Source organism: Furipterus horrens, unplaced genomic scaffold, assembly GCF_987537825.1.
Source record: "Furipterus horrens unplaced genomic scaffold, mFurHor1.1.pri manual_scaffold_11, whole genome shotgun sequence".
NCBI classification, from domain to species: Eukaryota; Metazoa; Chordata; class Mammalia; order Chiroptera; family Furipteridae; genus Furipterus; species Furipterus horrens.
In genome coordinates, this window is record NW_028327181.1 from 77,818,100 (window position 1) to 77,840,266 (window position 22,167).

Here is a 22,167-nt window from a genome sequence, read left to right on the forward strand (position 1 = left end):
GCTTGATAAGTGGGAGCTCTGATGATTTTGTTGGACCTTCCTAGGAAAAGGTCTCGGTTATGGAGGCTGCCTCCTCAAAGCCATCCCCAGCTCCATCCTAAACGTCTGCTATTACTGAGTCTCTCCTGTCTCAGTTATTCACGTCCAGAGCCTGCCAGCACTTCATCTGTGACAGCGGGGCAGCATTTACCTTGGCTGAGCTCAAAATGGTTCTGGACAGGAATTCCGGCGAAGCTGTCACCATCAGCCCATCACCTGCCAGCCAACTGGCAGGTGGAAATGCCAGGGCACACAACCAAGGGCATCCTAAGGGGCCTGCTGGAGGCCTGGCCAGCCAGGCATGTCGGCTGCTGCTCCCGGCAGCTGGGTCCAACCCAGGAGGTACCGATGGGATTACTGGGGACGGGGGCACCCCAGCCCCTGCCTCTACCATTCCATGAGGCCTTACAAGGCCAACAGGAATATTTTCTAGGTCCCTGATACTCAAAGTATGCCCCAGGGACCAGCAGTATCTGTGCTACCTGTGAGCTCATTAGAAATGCAGAATCCTAGGCCCAACCCCAAACTTGCAGGATCAAAATTGCATTTGAACTAGTTCCCCAAGAGATTCTTTTGCACAATAAAGCTGGTAAAGCGGTGGTCTAGAAGCACTCTCACTCATTTTTGTCCATGAGGAGACAGTGGTTAAATGTTCAGACTCTGAAGGCAGAAAGACCTAGGTTCTTGTCCTGGTTCTGCCACTCACTAGCTGTGCTACCTTGGGTAAGCTCTTCACCTCTCTGTTCCAGGGTAGTATTAGAAATACCTGCCTCCCGGGGTAGCTGGGTAGATTAAATGCAAGGCCACAGAATGAGGCCGGCATTCAGGAAGGGTTCCTTTTACATTACCTGTTATTATTTTCCCTTTGCTCCTGTATCCACACAACAACCTCCACCTGACCCCAGAAGTATTCAAGCATTGGACTGAAACAAACCTGCAAACCCACAGAGAACACTTGTCATCACAGAAGTGCAGAAAGCGGGTCTCACCCAGGAAGGGAAGGACCCAGACCAGACAAAGGGGCACTCACATCAGTGCTGAGGTCTGGGTTAAAGAGCTGTCAGGGTGGGTGAGGCTGACCTAAGAAGGCCCTGGGAGTGTGGGGTTCGACCAGGCTTGGAAAGAGGGTGTGGACTAGCTTTCTAGACAAAGCATTTCTTCTTTTCCCCAACACTACGTGGTAATGGAAGAATCATCTTATCCTGGCACTGATTCAACATGTGGGCTTTGGGAGTAGTATCAGCCAACCAGAGATTTTTATAACATAAATATATATCATATAACCACAGAGAATTAGGACAACAAGGAAAAAGGAAAACAAAAGCAGGCCTCCCCCTTCCTTCATCTGGTCCCATTTGGCACCATTTCTTCTAGTCTTTTTCATACATATATAATCCCCATGGTTATCATCCTGCTAATCACCCAGTCGTGTGGGCTGGTTTAGTTAATTGCATGACATCTAAAGCAGTTTTTGAATAAAACATGGTCCTTAACCATCACGTGTATTGGCTCCCTACTCAGAAGAAAACATACAATTTTCTTAACTATTTTCCTATTATTGGGCATTTAGGTAGCTTCCAAGTTTTATGCTCCCACGAATACTGTGTAGTGTATTTACTGGTGCATTTCCATATCCTGGGCTATTTTTCCTCCTTCAAAGCTTTTGGTAGAAAGTGGTACTTATCACACTTGAATGTGCATACAAATCACCTGGGAATCAAGTTCTGATTCTTCAGGTCTGAGGGCTGGGCTTCTGCCTTCTCACAAGCTCCCAGGTGCTGCCAATGCTGCTGGTTCTCCACCAGACTCTGAGGAGTAGTGAGCCTATGAAGAGTAGCACCTAAGGCTTCCAGGCCAGAAATCCTCTGTTTGCTGGGATCCTATCTTTGCACTTTCAGGTAAGATCTGGGGTGGGGGTGATGTGGGGGGTGAGGGGGGTTGGAGGAGCACAATCCTTTTTTCTTAGACCTTTCTGGTTAACCTTCTCACCCAATTAGCTCAACTGATTTTTATAACAACTTGTGAAGCATTCTCAGCTCCATCTCACAGATGAGGAATCTGAGGTGTAGAGTGATGATGTTGTAAGAATATATACTGTCCACCATACCTGGGGCCACAGTAGGGTGGCCAGATGTCCTGGGATTTCCCAGGATGCTGAACGTTCAGTGCTAAAACCAGGGCCATCCTGGGAAAACCAAGGTGGTTGGTAATACGAACCCTGTGCCAGGCCCTTTACATAGATTCTTGTAGAACACCTTTATAGTTACACTTAAAAAATAGCATCCCCACCTGCCAATAAACAAATGGACTCAAGAGGGATTAAGAAATCTGCCCAAGACAAAAATAAATAAATAAATAAAATCTAATTTTAAAATGGGCAAAAGGAAACTTCCGGCCAAGATGGAGGCCCCGTCTCCCTCCACAACTAAGAAGGACTACAACTACTGCAAAAACCATAAATAAGCAGAAGTTCCAAAAGATAAGTGGAAGTACAACGTATGAAGTTATAAAGAAGTGGTGCTTGTCTGGACGGGTAGGAGGGGCGAAGCCGGGGCGGAGAAGTCAGGCTGTGCTGGCGGCGGTGGTGGGAAGGCAGTACAGACACCCGTATTTAAGGGGAGGCGAGAAGCACTTGGGAGCACCCCTGGCTGCAGACCAGACCTGTCAGCTTGCAATTCCAACGCCAGGGAAGGCAGACCCCCATTGCCTTGGATATGAAGCCCGGAGGGGGTGGGGACAGGGGAGGAGGAGGCTCCGGTCTCTCAGCGGAGAGGGAACAGCAGGAATCCATCTTAGACCCCCGCCCCCGCACAAAGGTCCACAGTGCGGTGAGAAGGGTCGCCTGGTTGTGACGCGTGCACGGGGCTCTGCCCCCAATAGCATAGGAGGTGTGACAGCCCCGCCCAGGAAGCAAAGGTAAACACAAAACTGTCAGGATGGCACAGATCATGATAGAGATCCCAGTGACACAGCTGACAAGACAGCAAATATCTAATCTAACGAAGCAGCAGATAGGATATCTTTCTGAGGCACAGTTCAGAACTTTGGTTATAAAAATGCTTATAGACCTAACAGCATATCTTAAACAAGACAGGGAAGGATTGAAGGCTAGTCCTGCTGAAATGAACAAAAACACATATGAAACTAGTGGTGAGGGAAAGAAAACCAGGGGTCAAATCAACAAATCGGAACATAGGGAAGGAACAAATAGTCAACCAGTGCAGAAAGAGGAAATGAAAAGTGAAGAAAATGAGGAGAGGCTCAGAAACCTATGGGACAGTTATAAGCGGGCCAACATCTGAATCATAGGGTTGCCAGAAGGTGAAGAAGAACAAGAAATTGAAAAATTATGTGAAAAAATAATGAAGCAGAACTTCCCTAACTTGGGGAAGGAAATAGACTTACAGGTCCAGGAAGCACAGAGAGTTCCAAAAAAACTGGACCTAGGAGAACCACACCAAGACACATTATAATCAAAATGTCAAAAATTAAGGATAAAGAGAGAATCTTAAAAGCAGCAAGAGAGAAGAGAATTACGTACAAAGGGGTCCCCATAAGACTATCAGCTGATTTCTCAAAAAGAAACTCTGTAGGCAAGAAGGGACTGGCAAGAAATATTCAAAGTAATGAAAAGCAAAAACCTACAGCCACGATTACTCTATCCAGCGAAGCTGTCATTCAGAATAGAAGGGCAGAGAAAGTGCTTCCAGGACAAAGTAAAACTGAAGGAGTTCATCAGATCCAAACCACCATTATATGAAATGTTAAAGGGACTTGTTTAGGAGAAAGTGGATCAAAACTATGAACATTAAAATGAAAACTGTACCACAATAACCAACAGAAGCTAGGGAATTGAAACAAAGGCAAACTAAGTAGGCAACAAGAGTGGGAAAAGAATTATTGGTATGGGGAACATTTTTGGGGGAGGTCAGTGGGGAGGGGGAAGGGGGGAAAGGGAGGGAGATGGTACAGGAATTAAGAAGCATAGTAGGAGGGAGTGGAGTAGACAGGAAGATGTTGAGAAGAACTATATGCACAACCAAGGGGCATGGACTAAGGAGGGGGGACAACTGGAGGGAGGGGCGTCACTGGGTGGAGGGGAACAAAGGGAAAAGAAATTGGGACAACTGTAACAGCATAATCAATAAAGCATATTAAAAATAAAATGGTTGATTTTATATGACCCACACTGGAAGGAAGGAAGGAAAGAAAGAAGGAAGGAAGGAAAAAGGTAGTGTAAAAGGATGAAAGGAAGAAGAAACCAGCCTGCCCAAGGGAAAAGGTCAATAAGAGGGACGTATATGGGAGATGGACCTCCTGGGGCTGTGCACCCAGCAGAGGCGCTGCTGAGGGAGGGGCGACAACAGGGACTGAGATCCCATCAAGGGCCTTGAATTTTGCTCTAACATTTCAACCCTATAAGATGGCTACTTACCACCCCACCTAGGAAATATAGAGCTAACAGGGGCTTGCCGATGCTCGCCCTGTCAGGTGCATTAACTGAGGGGTTAGGTGTCCAGCCCAAGGTAGGTGCCAGAGCCAGGACTGCCAGATTCTCCACAGTGATGGAGACTGGACGTCTGGACTCCACCTCTACCTCCCACCTCCCTGGTTACCCTTTCTTCTCACAAACTCCCTTATCTTCTCTCTCTTCAAATGCAACTCACAACTGTCCCCTCCCTCCAGCCCCCTCACACTCTACTCCCAGACATCTTCCCACACAGGCCTCCTCACCTCCTCCTCCCTCCCTGGCCTGGTGGGGTTCTTCAATGAGCTCCGCTTGCTCTCCATGTGTCTGTGCTATGAATCTGTCCTCCTGTCCTGTCTCCTCTAGGCCCTTAAATCTGCAGAGGGAGCCTTCTGGAGGGCTCCTTTTGGGAACTGCCTGCTTGGGGAGGTTGTAGAAACCAGGTAAGAACTGTACTCGTCCACCTCACTGTTCAGCTGTCTAGGAGGACATGGTACCTGCCCCGCTGCAGGGTCCTCAGCATTTCTGGGCCCGCCATGGTGGTGGATGAGCTGGGAAGTTTTGCTTGGGCCAGAAGGGAGAGGAATTCATGGAAGCTGGGTGAGGGGAAAATTGGGGTGGCAGGAGGGACTCTCTTCTCTTACGGAGTGAACCTATTCTATTACAGGGGACCGTCCAAATCTTAATGTTCTTAAACTTGGTCCCTCCCAAACTCTGGCCTCAACCACAGAACTAAGATTTGAAAATCCCCAAGATGGAAGAGAACCTTTGTCCAAGGCCTCCCCCTTCCAGCCTCTTGGAGAGGAAACTGTGGGACATCCCGAGGTCTCTGACTTAGCACTGTGGCTTCCCCAACCCCTTTCCCCCTCCAAAGAAATTCCCAGGGTTCCAGGGCCTTAGGAATGGTCTTGGTGAGAAAATCTCTGGAAAACTGGAGTTCAGATGAGTTCTTTTCCCACTGGGATGTGGCTTTAGAGTGGGCGTGAGAATAAAATCCAATGAAATGGCTCTGACCGGGGGCCTTGGAGCTCAGTTCCCCTTGGGGGTGCAGGCTGGGCCCCTCAAGGCCTCACAACAAGAGGGTCTGACTTGGAAGGGGTGTTGTGGTGAGGTGGCCAGGGAGGGGTGCTGGGCAGAAGGGGCTGAGCAGAAGGGACGGGCAAGAGGGGTAAGTAGGGTGTCTGGGCAGGGGGCCAGGCAGAAGGACGCACAGGGAGGCTGGGAAGAGGGGTAAGGGCAGAGAGGGTGAGGAGGAAAGATGGTCAGAGGCAGGGTGGGCCTGAGAAGGCCTGGGATAGAGGCTGGAAAGAGGGGCTGACCTGAGAGCTGGGCCAGAGGGACCTAGCCAGGAGGGAAGGCACAGCCAGAAGGATGTACTGAGGAACGAGGAATGAAGATGAGGGGCCAAAGGGAACGGCAACTCACCTGTCAGGCCCTCAGCCCCTGGATATGGCCCCAGAGTAGGGGCAAAGATCAGGCTGTGCTATGGATAAACAGTGGAAGTGTTTTCCTGTTGAGACCCAAGAAAACTTTCTGAAACAGACCATATCAAACTTGCAGAGATGTCCCCTTCTCACTACTCCCCTCTTTCCCAGCCCTGTGCCGCCAAGGTTGGGTTTCCTTCTGCCAGAGAGACCCTAGCTCTCAGAAATGCTTACCAAAGATGCAGGAGAAGCAGGTATCTCTGGGCCCCTTTACTGGCTCCTGCAGGGGCTGAGGCTGCCCACTGTCTAGGTCAGGGTGGGCACATAGCCTGAGCAGTGTTGAGGTCTGGCTATGCTGATGGGGGTGACTATCAGTGTCCCCCAGGGACCACTGCTCAGTGCAAGGCCTAACAGGCTCCATGGAAGGTAGAGAAGGGGGCACAGGCCTCTCTGAGGTCAGGCACGAGAACTCGTGGGGTGTGGTGTGCACACATGTGTGTAAGCCCTGCCGTTCTCTTCTGTGTGTGGGAACCTGAAAGTCAGTCAGGTTGGGATCCTTGGAGGTCACTGAATCTGGCAGCCTGCCCTGGGCATAACCTCTTCTCATCAGTAACCCTCTTTTGAGGTCTCTGGGGGTGAACAAATCCTTACTTCTTTTGTTCCTTCAAAGGAGGAGTTCCCACCATGTGCCAGGCACTGGCGACAGAGTGATAAAACAGTCTCGGGTCTCATGGTGTTTCGGCTCCAGCAGGAGGACAGGCAATATAAACAAATAAATAGGGAATTCAGTGCAGGACAGGAAAAGTGCTATGGAGAAAAATCATCTATTTCCTCTGCCCCAGTAGCAGCCCCGCAGCTACTGGAAAAGAATCACATCTAGAGCCTTTTCTATGCCAGGCTAACTACCCCAAACTCCTGCAACCATTCTGGATCACTCTGGTTTTGAGATAATCATCTAAAAGGAAGGCACAAGCCCCTCAGCGCTGGTTAGGCTGAGAAATACCCAACAGGATCCCCAGAGCCCCAGCCCTGTTCCCAGGGCTTCTGTGGGTTTCCATTAACACAGCTGGCTTTGCCACCTCCATCCCTGGTAGCCACTTCTTCCTCCTGACTCATCCTCAGCCCACAGGAGTGGGCCCCCAGCCTTTCCTCCTGAACCGCTGCTAAGCCACATCTCTCTTGCCTTATTTTAAACATAAGTGTCAGGATTTCTATTTACCTCAGTAGTTTCGTCCAGGGGAAGCCCAACCATCCTTCAGCCTGCTGAGGGTGGTTTCTGGTTCCTGACCTGACATCTGAACCCTCTTCCAGCTAAGGTGGAGGCCTGATCTGGGAAATGCGGGGCGCAGCCCGTCACACAGTCAGAGGGACCTCCTGCCAGGGTGGCTCTGCTCTTCCACATGGACTCCTGGTGTGTGGCTGCTGAGGGAGCCATGAAGTGCGGAGATAATGGAAGTCTTGTGGTCAAGCACAGAGCCATGTGGTGCCTGAGAAAAAGCCTGGTATCCTGGTGATCCATCTGGTAACCAATTTTGAAATTGGTTTGAAATGTTACATGTCAGAAGTTCCCACACGCAGAGCACCATGAGAATCAATGGGGGCTCTTTTAAAGAAACAAATTCCCAGACTCCATCTGCAGAGTTTCTGAACCAGTCAGTTTAGGGTGGAACCCAAGAATTTGTGTTGTTTTTTAAGTGCTGGGGTTATTGAATCCATGCTGGCACTTAAAGATCTCACTGCCCTTTCTGAACGCCTACAGACAATTGTTTCCAGAAGTCTGCGTCTCCGTCGGTCTCTTTCCACAAGGTCCTCTCTGCACAAACTGGGACATGGCCCTCTGTCCCAAAGCAAGTATCAGTTCTGTAACTGATGGCCCAACTAAGCTGGGGGTAGGGAAGGGTGAGCCTCCAGGTGCCCCCTTACTCAGGGGACTGCTCCTGCCATGGCCTTCCACTCCACCACCCCACCATGGCCCCCTGGTTCTGACGGATGGAGAAGGCAGGGCGGAATGGGAGTGAGTGGGGCTGCACGAGCTACCTCAGGGCCAGGACTGGGGAGGAGAGTGAGGCACTGGCCTCGGGTACAACATTTAATGACCAAAACTCAGTCATCGAGACAGAGAATATTTTAATGCCATATTTTTTAAAAAGTAAAGATTAATGCAGACAAATCTATGATGAACACAATATCAACACTTTAAATAAAGACAGGATCAGCCATGGTGCCAAGCCATGTCATGGCCTGAGATAAAAGGAATAATCAGTCATAGAGATGATGCAGAGAGGAGGAGAGTTCTGAGCGGGAGTTGTCTCCCTGCTCCCTCCCTCCCAGGCTGCAGGCTGACACTGGTCTCTGTCCCACCCCTGTTGCTACAGTTCTTGTCCAGCAGCCCCTCCTGCAGAGGCAGCCACAGCTCTTGCTGGTTGGGTAGGCACCTCCCTGCCAGGTGCAGCGGCCTTTTCTCTGCCATGCTGTTGCTATTCCTAAAGTGCTGCACACTGCCCACTCCTGTGCAAACTAGCCCTGCATGGAAAAAAGAAATGATGCAGACAGGAAGCAAGGATGGAAGGAGGGTAGGAGGGAGGGAGGAAGGGAGGAAGGAAGGGAGGGAAGGAAGGAGGGGAGAAGGGAGGGAGGGTGGGAGGGAGGAAGGGATGGGGGGAGGGAGGGTGCAGAGAGCGGGAACGAAAATGCTTAAACTAATTTTCAGTATCTTTAGAAAGAAGATATTGCATCTATGGCATGAGAACAGGAGCCTTTTTTAAAGAAAAGAAATCATCAGAAAATAATAAAGAGCTCTTGGAAGTTAAAAATATGATAGGAGGGGGAAAATCAGTAACATTAGAAAATAAGGTTGAGAACAACCACTGAGTAGTCTTCAGCTGTTCTTCCACAAACTCTTAAAGAGAATAGAAATAAGGATGACAGAAAATAAACAGTTTCTAAAAGTGTGGGGGGGGGGGTGTGGAGAAAAAAAGATAGAGAAAATCTCCCAGAAAGTGGAACAACAATAACATGCAAACTAATAAACAACAAAAAATGCAAAGGGACCAACAGACAACAGAAGAGAGAAGAAAGTTTGCAGATCATTCCCCAAGAAAGACAATAAATCAAGGGGAATTGTAGAAAGAAGAAGACATGATAGGGAGAAGATTATCAAAGAAATGAAAGAGGAAGACTTTCCAGAACTGGTGAATGTAAGACTCTAGGTTGGAACAGTCCATCAAACATCCAGCCAAAGCAGGGCCTTAGCTCATGGAGGTTACAGAGAACACCCTGAAAGCTTCTGGAGGTGGGGGAGGGGGAGTATACACAAAAATGGGGCATAAGAATGACATCAAACCTCTCAACAGTGACATCAGAAGCCAGAGGACAATGGTGAGGTACCTGCAAACTTCTGAAGGAAAATTATTTTTAATCTAGAATTCTATATTCAGCCAAACCATCCATCAAGTGTGAGACAGAATTAAGGCATTTTTAGACATGCAAGTTCTCAAAAGAACTTTTTCTCCTGTGTAACCTTCCTCGAGAAGCTAAACAAGGGGCAGAAGCCAGAAAGAGAAGACACAGGATCAAGAGAACAGGACGCCCAACTGGGGGTTCCATCGATGAAGGGGAGACCCCAAGATGGCTGTGGGGCAGGCAGCGGAACAGCCAGTCCAGATTGGAGCAAGACTGTAAAAGAGAGGTTCTGGGGGGTGGGGGGCGGGGGGTGAGAACTGACAGGTTTGTCTACCTCCAAAATTGTACTTGGAGCTTTTAAACAACAAAATTCAACTGGAGTAAATTTGAAAGAGCTTATTGGCTTTATTGAACGATTCATGAGTTGGGCAGCATCTCATCTAGTAGATAGAAGGAAGTTTCTAGCAAAGAGTAGATTGTTTGCATCAAGGTCACCCTCTTTCAGGGGATGACAGAGGTCTATCAGGCAGATGACCTCACTAGAGCTGACCAGGTAATTCCAGACTGACTGGTTTAAGATTCCACTCCAGGGAAAGGTTGAGACTATAATTAAATTAGGTATTAAGTGTTGGTTTTTGTGCTGTGGGTTTAGCACAAGTGACTCCATTTTGGGCTGGTGGTCTCTTTTTTAACACATCCAAAGGACGTGTAAGAATATATACAACTGCAGTAAGTACAGAAAATAAGCAAGTGGAGGGGGCAGGGATCCTGGAAAAATAAAAATATATGAGAAAGTAAACAATGCTATCACCCTGCTTGGATTAGTGGTGAACAATATTTACATGATTATAATGATATAAAGCATTTTACTGAAATGCTTTTAACAAAAATATTGAGAGTAAAACGACGCTCGGGGGAGTATATAAAAGGCAGATCTTCATCTACACAATAGGCAGCCAACAGAAAATATCTAAATGGATTAATCAAGAGGCAGCAGCATAAGCAAATTACTTAGAACTACAGAGGTAACCAGCAGCAGAAATGACTGAAGCCATGCGTGGGGGTGGGGAGCGGCTACTGTGTTTTGTTTTCCAACTTTAGCATTCTTAGACCTTTTTGACCATCTCTAAAGCACTTCTTGGACTTAAAAAAAAATTATGAAAACATAAAATAAAGGACTATGTACTGAGTAGCACAACCTCTTGTTCCCTAGCTTTTCAGCATCCTGAGAATTGACCCTCCTTACTCTGGGCCATAGGAATGTACGCACTCACACACTCTTTAACAGATGTCACAAGCAGCTCATGGTGACAGGCACACAGGAAGACGGGCACAATACACGTGCAAACACACTCCTGCTAACATGCACACATGAGTATAGAGTCACCCACACACATGCAGAGAACCCCCAATAAGTGCCCCAGAAAGCGAGCTGGAAAGCAGGAGACACTGTGAGGACGGCCTCAATCCCCCTGACCTCCCTGCAGCACCCCAGAACTGCACCAGGAGGAGGAGGGTCTCTCCTGGGGCTTCACCCTCATTGCTTCCTCTGCTCGGAGTTCCCTGCCCTGAGGCTGAGCAGCCATGAACTCTTTGGGGACACACAGTCTGTAGATGGCACAGAAATGAGGTGGCATAGGGGCCAGAGCTGGCAGCTGGATGTGACTAAGAATGCCACCTGCATTCAGCTTTTAGTGAAGGCCCTAAGCAGTGGAAAAATGCAGCGTTAGGGACCCTGTGGACACGCTGTGCATCCTTGAGCAAATCCCTTTACCTCTCTGAGTCCACGAGGAGGTAGGCAGCCAATAAAACTCTTGAGATGCCAGATGTTATGACCCAGGCTGGGCTCTGCTCCCATCCCCCTCCAGATCCCTGTCTTCACTATGACCTCCAGGGCCAGCACCAAAGGATATGAGATTTGCGTGTCTGACAAGGGTACATGGGGTGCTTGGTGGACCCCCCACCGCCATGTCCCTCCCCCTCCATATTCCTCTAGCACTCACCACCACCCTGGTCCTGTTATCCGGCAGGGTGTCAATGGCCAGGGTGCTCCCACCTAGGTCCTGGCTCAGCTGGGTCCTGTCTGGCTCCGACACTTGCCCAGGGCTCTCTCGGGCTCTCCGATTCCAGCCCGGCATGGTCCCCTTGGCGGTCCATCCAGAGCCTCGGCCTGCATCCTGACCTGGGAGAAGGGGGACAGAAAGCTGGGTCCTGGGAGTCCAAAGTGAAGGTCTGGGAGGGGAACCAGCGCACTCACTCTGCCAGGCCCCAACCTCATGCCATCATTGCCTTTGAGGACACTGACTTCCAGGGCAGGAGACACCCCACATGCACTGAGAGACATGTATTCAGCTCTGCTCCATGCCCTTTGCACATATGACTTTCAGCCCTCACCCCAGCCCTCCGCAGCAGATAGGATGCTCTCCATTTCACAGACAGGAATCAGTGACTCACAGAGGTTAAAGGTCACACCACAGGTTAGGGATGGAGGTAAGTTTCAAACCCAGGTAGATCTACCTCCAAAGCAATGGTTACTCTTAACCTCATTACACACTGGAATCACCAGGGGAGCTTTAAAAATTCCTGATATCTGGGTCCCACCCCAGAGACTCTGATGTAGCACAGTCCACGATGCAGCCTAAGCGTCAGGATTCTTAAATGATCCCCAGGAGAGCTAGTAAGAAGCCCTGAACCTATCAGTGCATACGAAGGTGAGAACCACTGCTCTGGAACCTTCCAAGCCAGTTCCTTACCTCTCTGACAGAATGATACATAATCTCACCTTCCAGGGGACTCCAGGGACTAGAAGCCAGAGGCCAGAGTTCTAGTTCAGGGCTTCTCAACCTTGGTAGCACTGGCATTTTGGACTGGATAAATTCTTTGTTGGAGGGCGGGGGCAGTTCCTGAGCATTGTGACATATCAACCAGCATCCCTGGCCACTTGCACTAGATGCCACTCCCTCCCACGTTGTGATAGTTGCAGATGTCTCCATAGTGGGGGCCGCTGTTTAATCCTACCACTACCTTACGACACCTTGGGCAAGTCCTTTTCCCCATAAAATAAGGAGCCTAGACACCGTGAAGGATGGCAAATAGCTTTCATCTGAAAACACACCTCTAGTTAGTGACAGCCAGGAGCACTCTCCAAGAAGAATTCCCAGGCTCCGTTTGTGTTTAGCAGGAAAGATTACTATGACCACTTAGCAGAGTCTGCCATGGCACAGGGCTGGAAAGTGGTAGTGCCCAGGCCATTCAGCAGCTATTCCCGGACTCGATGTTCTCTCCACTTCCCTCACTAAATTTAGTCTAAATGACGCAGAAATCATGCTTGTCCATTTCAGAAAGATGTGTGCCCTCAAAGATGTGTTTTATATTGTCACTCCCATTGCCACACCCACTAGGGATATGCATGTGGGACACAGGCCACAGATAGGTGGATCTGATAGGCCCCACAATCTTCATCAATTTCAGGCCCACCTTGTGTCAGATGCCCTTCTCGACCTTGGTCTGTGCCCACCTACTCCCCAGAGCCCTTTCCTAGAGCATCCCGTGGTGTTGTACCATGTGCCTGTCTCCCTGGTGCCCCCAGGACTCTCCCACCATCTGCAAATGTGTGTCCTCAGTGCCTAGCAAACAGTAGGTGCTCAATCACTAACACAATTGAGTACACGGTACCGGAGGTAACTTGGGAGCCAGGAAGCACAGAGGCTGAGACAACGATTGGCCAGGACCAGGCCTGGGGCAGGGGCCAGGACTCTTTGCTGTGAGGCTCTGGTTTGTCATTAGACATTTTATCCAATTAAGTCATTCTTGGCAGCTGGCACCTGCTGGACCCTTGCCGGTCCCTTCTCACTTCTCTGCTCCTAATCGCAACCAGATGCTCTGGAGAAGATAGGGAGAGGGGTGGTCTCCAGACCCCCTCCCCCAAGATGCCCACTGGCTGAGATGGACCTGGGCCCAGTCCTGGGAAGACAGCCTGCCCTTGGTCCCTACCTCAAGCCAGGGCTGCCTTGCCCTTCTCGGGCGAGGCCCACAGCTGCCTCTAGAAATAGGACTGTTTGTGCTGGGCTGCTCTGCCCAGCTCCCAGGGTCCTCCTGCAAGCCTGGGCAGGAGCCAGGATAGGAAAGGAGTGTGTGCAGAGCAAGTGGAGAAGTTTGACTGGCTGGGACAGGGATGCTGGGGACCTGCAGGCATCACAATCCTGTCACTGAGACAGGAGGGTGCCTGGAGGATGAGGGTCCAAGGCCTGGGGAGAAGGCAGGGAGGAGGTGCTCAGCTAGAGGTGAGGTTGGTGAGGACACATCTGTACCCACAAGCTGCTCGACCTTGGACCCATCAGTTTACTTCCCTAAGCCTCAGCTTCCTCATCCCTCAAAGGGGAACAGCAATCATGCCTATGGTACAGGCTGCTATAAGCCTCGGTGAGAAACAGAAATTAGAAGGCTTTATAAATAGAGGGCTCAGGGCCAGGGTCAGAGGCAGAGTCTTTGAAGACGGGTAGGGAAAGGATAGAGAGGAGTCCGCCTTGTCCTGAACCTTGCCTTCCCAAACCGCACCGCTCCGTCTCCCTGCCACCCTCCCTCTCCCAGCTGGCTAGGACAGGACATCACCCCCTCAGCCCGCGGAAGGAGCCAACACAGCTGGTTGCTCACGTGTGTGTGTGCAAGGGCCCACGTGCCTGTGCATACACGTGCATGCACACACACACAGGCTTGTCCGAAGGCCCTGGCCTCCTCCCTGCGTGCTCATGCATGTGTTACACACCTATTCAAACCTCAGTTGTTCCCTGCTCTGCCTTCTGCCTTGCATTGTAGAGCCTCTGCCTGTGAGTGAGGGCGAGAAGCTTCCAGAACAGACTGTTCATTTATTCATCCACTCAGTCACCCATGGCCCCAAGTAGCATATGGTCTAGTGGGCTGTCGCAATAGTAATAGTAAATAATGACAATGATCTCTAATTGTTAAAGAAACGCTTACTCTGTGCCAGCACTATTTCAAGGGCTTTAAACAAATTAACTCATTTACTCCCCACAATAACCCCAGGAGATAGGTGCTAGTTTTAGTTATATCTATTTTACAAATTTGGAAACAGAGGCACAAATTGTTAAGGAATGTCCCAAGGTCACACAACCAGCCCGTGGCAGAATTTGCACTCAGGCAGGCTGGCTCCAGGGTCTGCTCGGACCACAGGAAGTGCAGCAAGATGTGACGAGCAACCCTGGGATGTTTTCTGAGGCACAGGGGCATCCTCAGGGCAGGACTAGAATGTGGGGTGGGCTCCCGGAATGTGGATGCCATGCTCTGAGAACCACTGGACCTGAATCTGGGACTGCCCTGGGAGACTATCCCCTGTCTTGCAGGGGGCAGTGCAGTCGCACACCACCACCCTGCTCCAGGGCAAGAAGCAATGGGTAGATTTCAAGAGGCCAGGTCATGCCACCCTCATGCCTGGTCCAAGCCGCCCTCTTCCCATCCATCACCCACACTTGCCCCTCCAGCCCCATGACCACCACTCAGTCCAGTAGCTACTTTAGCCTCCACCTTTTATGCCCTTCAGCTAGTCCTTCACACCTCCACCAGAGCATCCAGAGGATAAGCTTGATTCCAACTCACCCATGCGTCCCACTCGCCACAGCCCTCCAGCTGAAGACTCGGCCACTCTACTCAGCATTCAAGGCTCCTTGTGACTGGATTCCTGCCCTCTCCTCCAGCTTCCCATCTCCCTGAAGCCCTCTCCAGGACCCAGCCCTGCTCTCTCTGGCCACAAGGATTCACACACACAGTTTCTCAGATAGGATCACTCTGCTCCATAAATAAACCCTTCTCCCCATGAGCTCTTGCTCATCCTTCAAGCCTCATAAGATGTCACTTCTTCCCAGCGCATCCTCTGACATCACTCCCCTTTGTCCCAAATGCTACATGTGCCATCCCAGCCCTGCTCCCAACATATGGCTGCTGCCTGTGCATCTGTGGGCTCCAGGTACCTGGCACAAAACAAACGCTCAGTAAGCTTACATGGATGACAGACTGAAGGGAAGAATGGGAGGGAGGGAGAAGGAAAAGAGAAAAGGATCAAGGGAGGGAGACAGGAGGGGAGGAGGGAGATAGCAGGGGAAGAGGGAGAAAGGAGGGGAGGAGGGAACTTTAAATGCTCTGAGTAACCGAGATCTGGGCTGAGAAGACCCTTCCCTTGGGGCACAGCCCCACTGGAAACCTCCTCTGCAATGTCACAGCAATAAAAGACACAGGTGTGGAATCCGACAAGCTTGAGAATGAAGCCTGAATCTATTACTCACTAACTAATGCTGGACACATTGCAAAATCTCTCTCAGCTTCAGTTTCCTTGTCTGTAAAATGGGCATGATAAAACCTACGCTTGGTAGGTCGTTTTGAGTCTTTAACAAGGCAGCCTTCCCTGGGTTTCACATGAGGACCCACTTTCCGAGGGGTCTGGAAAAGGCTCCAGACCCAGAGCCGAAATCCTGCCTCCAAGTTACAAAGCCCCCAATTGGTACCCTCTCCCCTCCTGCTGGAGTGCAGGTTCCACTGACAACCCTTATCTGGGGAGAAGGAAGGAGGCATAAGGAATTGGCAGGGAGGGACCACCAAGCAGCTCTGAAGAAAAGGGAGAGGAGAGAAGAGTTTGGCCTCCTGTCAGTTTCTCTTGAAGGAAGAGGCTGGTGTTTGTGGCCACCTCTGATTCACTCACTCACCCAGTACACATTTATTGAGACACTGCTGGGCAGTGGGTACCATGTTGGCTGCTGGGGTGACAACAGTGATCAGACAGACACAACCCCTGTGCCTATGTAGATTCTAGTTGGATAAGACATATACAAAATCAATAACATGGCAAATAAGACAATGGGAGATGGTGACCCGTGCTATAAAGAAGACAGACAAAAGGATTAGAGGTGTTGATACTTTGGACAGAGCCACCAAGGTGGGGTTTGCTGAGGAGGTGGCCCTTGAGCTGACTGAGACCTGGATGAGAAGCCACTTACTGGAAGGTCTGAAGGAAGGCAGCCTGAGTGTGTTGAGGGACAGAACAGGGACAGCGAGGCAGGTGTGAGGGTGCAGACAGGCTATCTGATGGCCACATTAAGAAGTTTGAATCTCAGTCTTGGTTTGTTTGGAAGTCCCCAGTAGTGAGGAGGCGGCTGGAAGCAGAATCATAGCTAAAGGGGCCCTAGACAATCTAGTCCAAATCCCACTTTATAGAAGGGGTTTGAAACCAGGGCTCAGAGAAAGAAGTCGCCACGGTCGCCAAGGGTTGGTGCTGGTTCTGGTCTCCCGCCTCGCAGACCCCAACACCACCTCCAGCTGCCTCTTCCTTCTATGTCTGTTTTAGACACCTCTGGTTCTACCTGGGCCAGACCCTCATTGTCCCCTGCTCCCACTAGGCACCCCAAGGCCATCTTCCTCTCTGTCCATCTGTCTGTCTGCCAGCCTCTCCTGGTATACCTCTCCACCTAGCTATATCTTTGGGTCACTCATTTTCTTTCTTCTGCTCCCATTTTAATGACGTGTGAAATGGTAAGGCTCTGCCTTGCCTAGTGTAGCTCAGTGGATTGAGTGCCGGCCTGCCAACCAAAGGGTCCCTGGTTTGATTCCTGGTCAAGGCACATGCCTGGGTTGTGGGTCAGGTCCCCAGCTGGGGGTACTCGAGAGGCAACCACACATTGATGCTTCTCTCCCTCTCTTTCTCCTTTCTCCTCTCTCTAGAAATAAATAATAAAAGCTTGAAAAAAAATAAAAAGAAAGAAATGGTAAGGCTCCATTAAGACCACCAATCCATCAAGAGAGGAGCTGTATAGATGGAGATGTGAACAAAACCAACCCCACCTCCGTGTCCCAGATTTAAGTTCCATGGTGTGACCTTTGACCAACTTCATTATCCTTAGCAACCATTTCAAACTTTCTAGTGCATAATTATCTGTGTTCCTTAAAATGTAGCCATAAATGTTTTTTCAGTAACAGCTAGAATCCCATGACAACTGAGATAAATATCAAACTGGTGATAATATTGATTTTAAACAACTGTCTATCACAAGACCACCAGGAAGTATGGTCCCTGACACTACTAAATTCGTTGTCCCTTTGTCCTGTCAGTCATTAATACCCACATTAAACTATTTTAAAAGTACTACAACAGGGGTCCATTAGCAGAGAATAATTTGGGCAAAACTGCTGGGCCATTTGTCCACTCAGGCCTGATCTTCCCATGAGTACCATAAAATAAATCTCCTATATTCTACACAGTTGCTGACTTGGCTTTCAGTCTGAAGACACCTTGTTATGATGGCCAGTACAACTTGGAAAGGAGATCTCAGCTCCCTCCTGAGCCATCGCCCTACCCAGCCCAGAGGGCTCAGGAGCCTTGGCGCTGGATGGCAGCACCCCTTCAGGTCCAGCTGCCCTTTCACTAGTCCCAAGGGCTCCACCACCCATCAGAGTTAGGCTGTCCCTCTTTAGTGGCTCACCCACAGAAAGTCCTACCCCGACACCTGTCCTACCCCAAAGAAACCCCCTAACAGCTACCCCCTCTGGCTTCCTGAAGCTTCCTGAGGTCTAACCAATCTTTCCTGCTGCAAAGAAAGTCCATTTCTTCTGGCTTAATCTCTATCAAAGCCAAGAAGACAGAGCATCCCCTACTTAAAGATGTGATCCAAGTTTCTGCCTGCCCTGCTCTGCTGGCCATTCCAGCTGTCTACTTCCTCAATCCAACTCTGAAGAGGCAGCCTTCAGCCAGGCCTGGGTCCAGCCACTATCCTCCTTGTCACCTCCCAACTTCCCTTCCCCAATCCTCTCCATGGTTCTTCCAGTTCTGCAGAAGTTCAGAGCACTCCCTCATCAACCCAGTCACATTCTGAGTTCAAAAGATCCCACCAGGTTGGTTGGGGCTGCAAAGGACCTCAAAAATTGACCTGTCCAACCTCTTCCTTTATATATATATTTAAGTTATCAGTCACCCATACATATTACAAGTCAAAAAAGGAAAGACAATCATAAAAAGAAAAAAGATCTCTCATAATTCCACCAGAAGAGCCAAAGATTTTGCCCACAGTCTCACTGTATAATGAGGCAAAATAGGCTCAGAGAAGGAAAATAACTTGCTGAAGGTCACACAGCAAGTGAGATGCTGGGAATAGAAGCCAAGTCTCTGGCCGCTGTCTGTGTGGTCTCCCTGAAAACCAGTGGGATGGTTTCACACCAGCAGCCTCTTGCCATATCAGCTTCCACTGCTCTCTGCCCACGTCCCCACCATCAGCACGCTTCCCTATCCTCCTTCCCAACAGGGACCCAGGCCTGTGACAGCTACATACAGGGACCCACTAAAGTCAAGAATGTTGTCACTGACACTGCACCTGATGCTAGCATACCCCCGAGAACTAGCAGCCCAACTACACACACACTGCTCTGTTCTGTCTGAGGGACCCTATGCCAGTGAGGCATAGAGCTCTGTCTCCCCAATTCTGTCAAGAGATTTGACTGCAAATTACCCCCCTTCCCAACCCCAGAGAAGGTCTGGTTACATGAGGAGAATGTAAAATTACCTGTTGAGAAATGGTCCTTTTATAACATGAGAGATTCAAGGTAGATCTCAGAAAGGACTTCCAGTTGGGAGAGATGGTTGTAGAAAACTGGTGTAAAGGGAAGAGGAGTGTGCAGACAGGTACCTCCATCCCCACTCCCAATCTACAGCCAGAGCAACTAAAGGCCAAAGGCCACAGGGCAGAGCAGAGCAGGAGTGAGAGGAGGACCTGGAGAACGGGAGGTAGAGGATGGGGGAGCAGCAAGTTACTTCTTCCTGGGCCCAGAACCGCTCTCCAGGTACCAGACAGGGAGAGGACAGCTTCAGTCCTGGCCACCAATGCACTTCCTCTGGGAGAGATGCTAGTCTCCACCATCCCCTTGTCTGCTCGCACCCAGCCTCCAAATCCCACTCAGACCCAGATTGGGTCAGCTTGGGGATGGGGGCAGGGAAGAGAAGGGGGAGGCAAAGCTTGGCAGACTCCCCATCTCATCAGAATTCAGCCTTGCCCCATGTGGCTAGGGGTCCTACAAGCCTCCCACTGATCCCTTTGGGACCACAACCCACTGCCTCATGGAGCCCCCTCTACAGGGCTACTTCAGTGTCCTTCCAAGAGGACAATTTCTGATGCCTCCACCCTCGCACACCCTCTGTGTTTAGAAAAGTGGGGTTCCTGTCCACCTGCAGCAGCCCACAGGGCTCCTGGCCTCTTGCGGACAATACCCCCACCCTACCCCCACCCCACCCCCACCCACCCCGGACATCACCAGCCTGTCGGTACTTGCCCCCGCCCACGCCTGTCTACCTGCCCCCTCCCCACCCCTGGCCCACCCGGCAAACTCCGGCCAGTCCTACCTGCTCCTGGCTGGGGGCTCAGCGCCCGAGCAGCCTCCTGGACCACCAGCACCAGAAGCCAGAGCTCTCCCCGCATAGTGAGCTCCAGGATCCGCCCCCGGCCAGCTGCAGTCGAGGGAGGGTGCCCAGGCTCGGCCACGGGGTCCCAGAGGATAGCGGTTGCAGAGCTGGGTGGCAAGGCGATGGTGGAGCGCGGGGCCCGACGAAGCGGCGGGAGCGGCGAGCGCGCGAGCTGGAGGGGGACGAGCAGAGCGGCGGCGGGGAGCGGGACCGGGAGGGGGCGGGACGGGGTGGGGGGCGCGACGCCTCAGAGCTCACCCGGGTCTTCCCGGGGCCCTCCCCCGGCACTCTCCGAGGGCTCCCGCAGCCACTCCCGCAGCCGCTCCGCCCCAGGAAGAGGAGGGGGTCGGGAGAGGGGGCGGAGTAGGTGGACGGTGTGGGAGACTTTGGGCAGAGAGAATCCCGAAGAGCATCAGCTGTCCCCCTCCGCCCCCAAACACCGCACCTTAGTTCCTGCCTCCCTTCCCCTCCTCCACTCCCCTAGGGAAAGCAAGAGAAGATCCAAGGGACCAAACCGCAGGAAGGGACAGGTGCCCTTTCCTCGGGTCCTGGTTCCTGCCATTCCACCTCACCCTCCAGCTCCACCAGGTTTCCAGATTTTCTGGGCTCTTCCTGGGAGTTCTGTGGATGCTCACCCCACCCCGTGAATCTCCCCTAGCACAGCCTCCCCCCTCCCACACACCCCCCCTCGGTACTCTGCCCAGCAGACGCCTGAATTCCACCCCCCTCTCAGGGCTCTCTCCACTTTACCACACAACCCCCCATTTCCAGAACCATGTTTCCCCCTGCCCAACAGACTGGAGGGTACAGAGAGGGGGCACCCGGAAGGTAACCCAGACCATCCTTCTCTGGGGACCCCAGGCCTGCTCAGAGCCCGACCCAGTCAATCTTCAAAGCCAGCCCCAGAGCAAAGACGGTTCACCCCCTCTTCCAGCACCTTATAACATGCTCTGGGGATAGATTTCTTTCTTTCTTTCTTTCTTTTTTTTTTCTTCCAGGACAGAATAAAAATACCAGCAATTTAGGAGATTTAATAGACGGCAGGGAATCAGGTCAGGACCCGGAGGTGCCTCTTCCCGCTCCTGACCTAATTCGTCAGACAGCAAGGAGCTGGAGCTCTGGAGTGGAAGAGTGAGGTATGGGGAGCACCCTGGCTTCTACGGGTCTGGGGCCTAGGAAATGGAAAATCGCGGAGAGGGGTATGGACCCTGAGCACCATTGGGGGAATTTCCTAGGAGGAGGGACATGCGTGGGGACGGTAAAAGGAATAGTGTGAGCTGGAATGAAAAAAGAACTACAGACTGACTCATTTCTCAATATCCCAGTTCCTCCTTCCTCAAGGGCCCAGGGTCAGCTGGAATGAAAAAAGAACTACAGACTGACTCATTTCTCAATATCCAAGTTCCTCCTTCCTCAGGGTCCAGGGTCCCAGAAAATAGCTCCTGCAGCCCTAAACCCTCTATTCCCTTAAATTGAGACAAGGAAAGGCCTGTCTGTAAATCCTTTTCTAATTCAAATCCCGATTCTGCAGACTCTCAAATAGATTCAAATAAACTGCCTTTTCCAGCTGCGGCTTCTTGCTGCCCTCTAGTGGCCATGTGACGACTCGCAACGCGCGTGTTTTGAGGTTTCCCTCACTTTCCCGCACCTGCCCAGACGCTGTCCACCCTCTCTGGCTCTGACCCAACTGGTCCACATCTCCTCGCCCCTACCTTCTGGGAGGTCAGGGTGAGAGGCCCAGGTCTTTTTATAGATTCTCCAGTTTGGCGTGCCTCGAAGTCTGTTTTATAAGGTCTTCTACAAGGGCTCTGGCAGAAACAACTTGGAAATAATTAGAAGGAAATGACAATGTAATCTTTTTTAATGTAAGCCTCTAGAACTTGAGCGTACATCGGAACCACCTGGAGGACTTATTTAAAAACAGATTTCTCGGCACCACCCCCAAGTTTCAGTAATTCTGGGGATAGGGCCGAGAACTTGCATTAGTAACGCGTTCCCAGGTGATGGTGCTGGTCCCCGGGACCATACTTGAGAGCCACTGCTGTAGAGTTCTCGTTTCTTGCACTCTCTCACCGCTTCTCGTCTGACCCAAGAGAGGTAACGAAGCAGACGTCAATATAAAATTGTGGGGAGTGAGGAATGGGGACAACTGTAACAGAACAATAAAAAGTGAAATGAAATAAAATGTATCACATGACTTTTGAAGGAAAATATATATATATATAATTGTGGAAAAGAAACGTTTCGAGTGTAGCGCCCAAAAAGGTGAAGGGGGCACCCGGATTTGAACCGGGGACCTCTTGATCTGCAGTCAAATGCTCTACCACTGAGCTATACCCCCTCTTGCCAAGCGTGGCGCAGAAAGCCTCTTAACACTGATTATA

The 22,167-nt window shown here is 50.8% G+C and overlaps 1 protein-coding gene and 1 non-coding gene across 4 annotated transcripts in view; both read right to left on the reverse strand.

Moving 5' to 3' along the window:
* Positions 1 to 19,983, reverse strand: part of PLXDC1 (plexin domain containing 1) — a 62,562-nt gene extending 42,579 nt beyond the window's left edge. For all 3 annotated transcript variants that reach the window (XM_090291772.1, XM_090291771.1, XM_090291770.1), the window contains exons 1-2: positions 19,724 to 19,983; positions 11,337 to 11,515 (exon numbers count right to left, since the gene is read on the reverse strand). In XM_090291772.1, the coding sequence (XP_090147898.1) occupies positions 11,337 to 11,515; positions 19,724 to 19,799 (255 nt within the window). In that variant the 5' untranslated portion in view covers positions 19,800 to 19,983. The remainder of the gene's footprint in view (positions 1 to 11,336; positions 11,516 to 19,723) is intronic.
* A 2,069-nt stretch (positions 19,984 to 22,052) lies between these two features.
* Positions 22,053 to 22,124, reverse strand: TRNAC-GCA (transfer RNA cysteine (anticodon GCA)). The gene has a single exon. It is a non-coding gene; the product is annotated as a tRNA-Cys (tRNA).
* Positions 22,125 to 22,167: the final 43 nt, after the last annotated feature.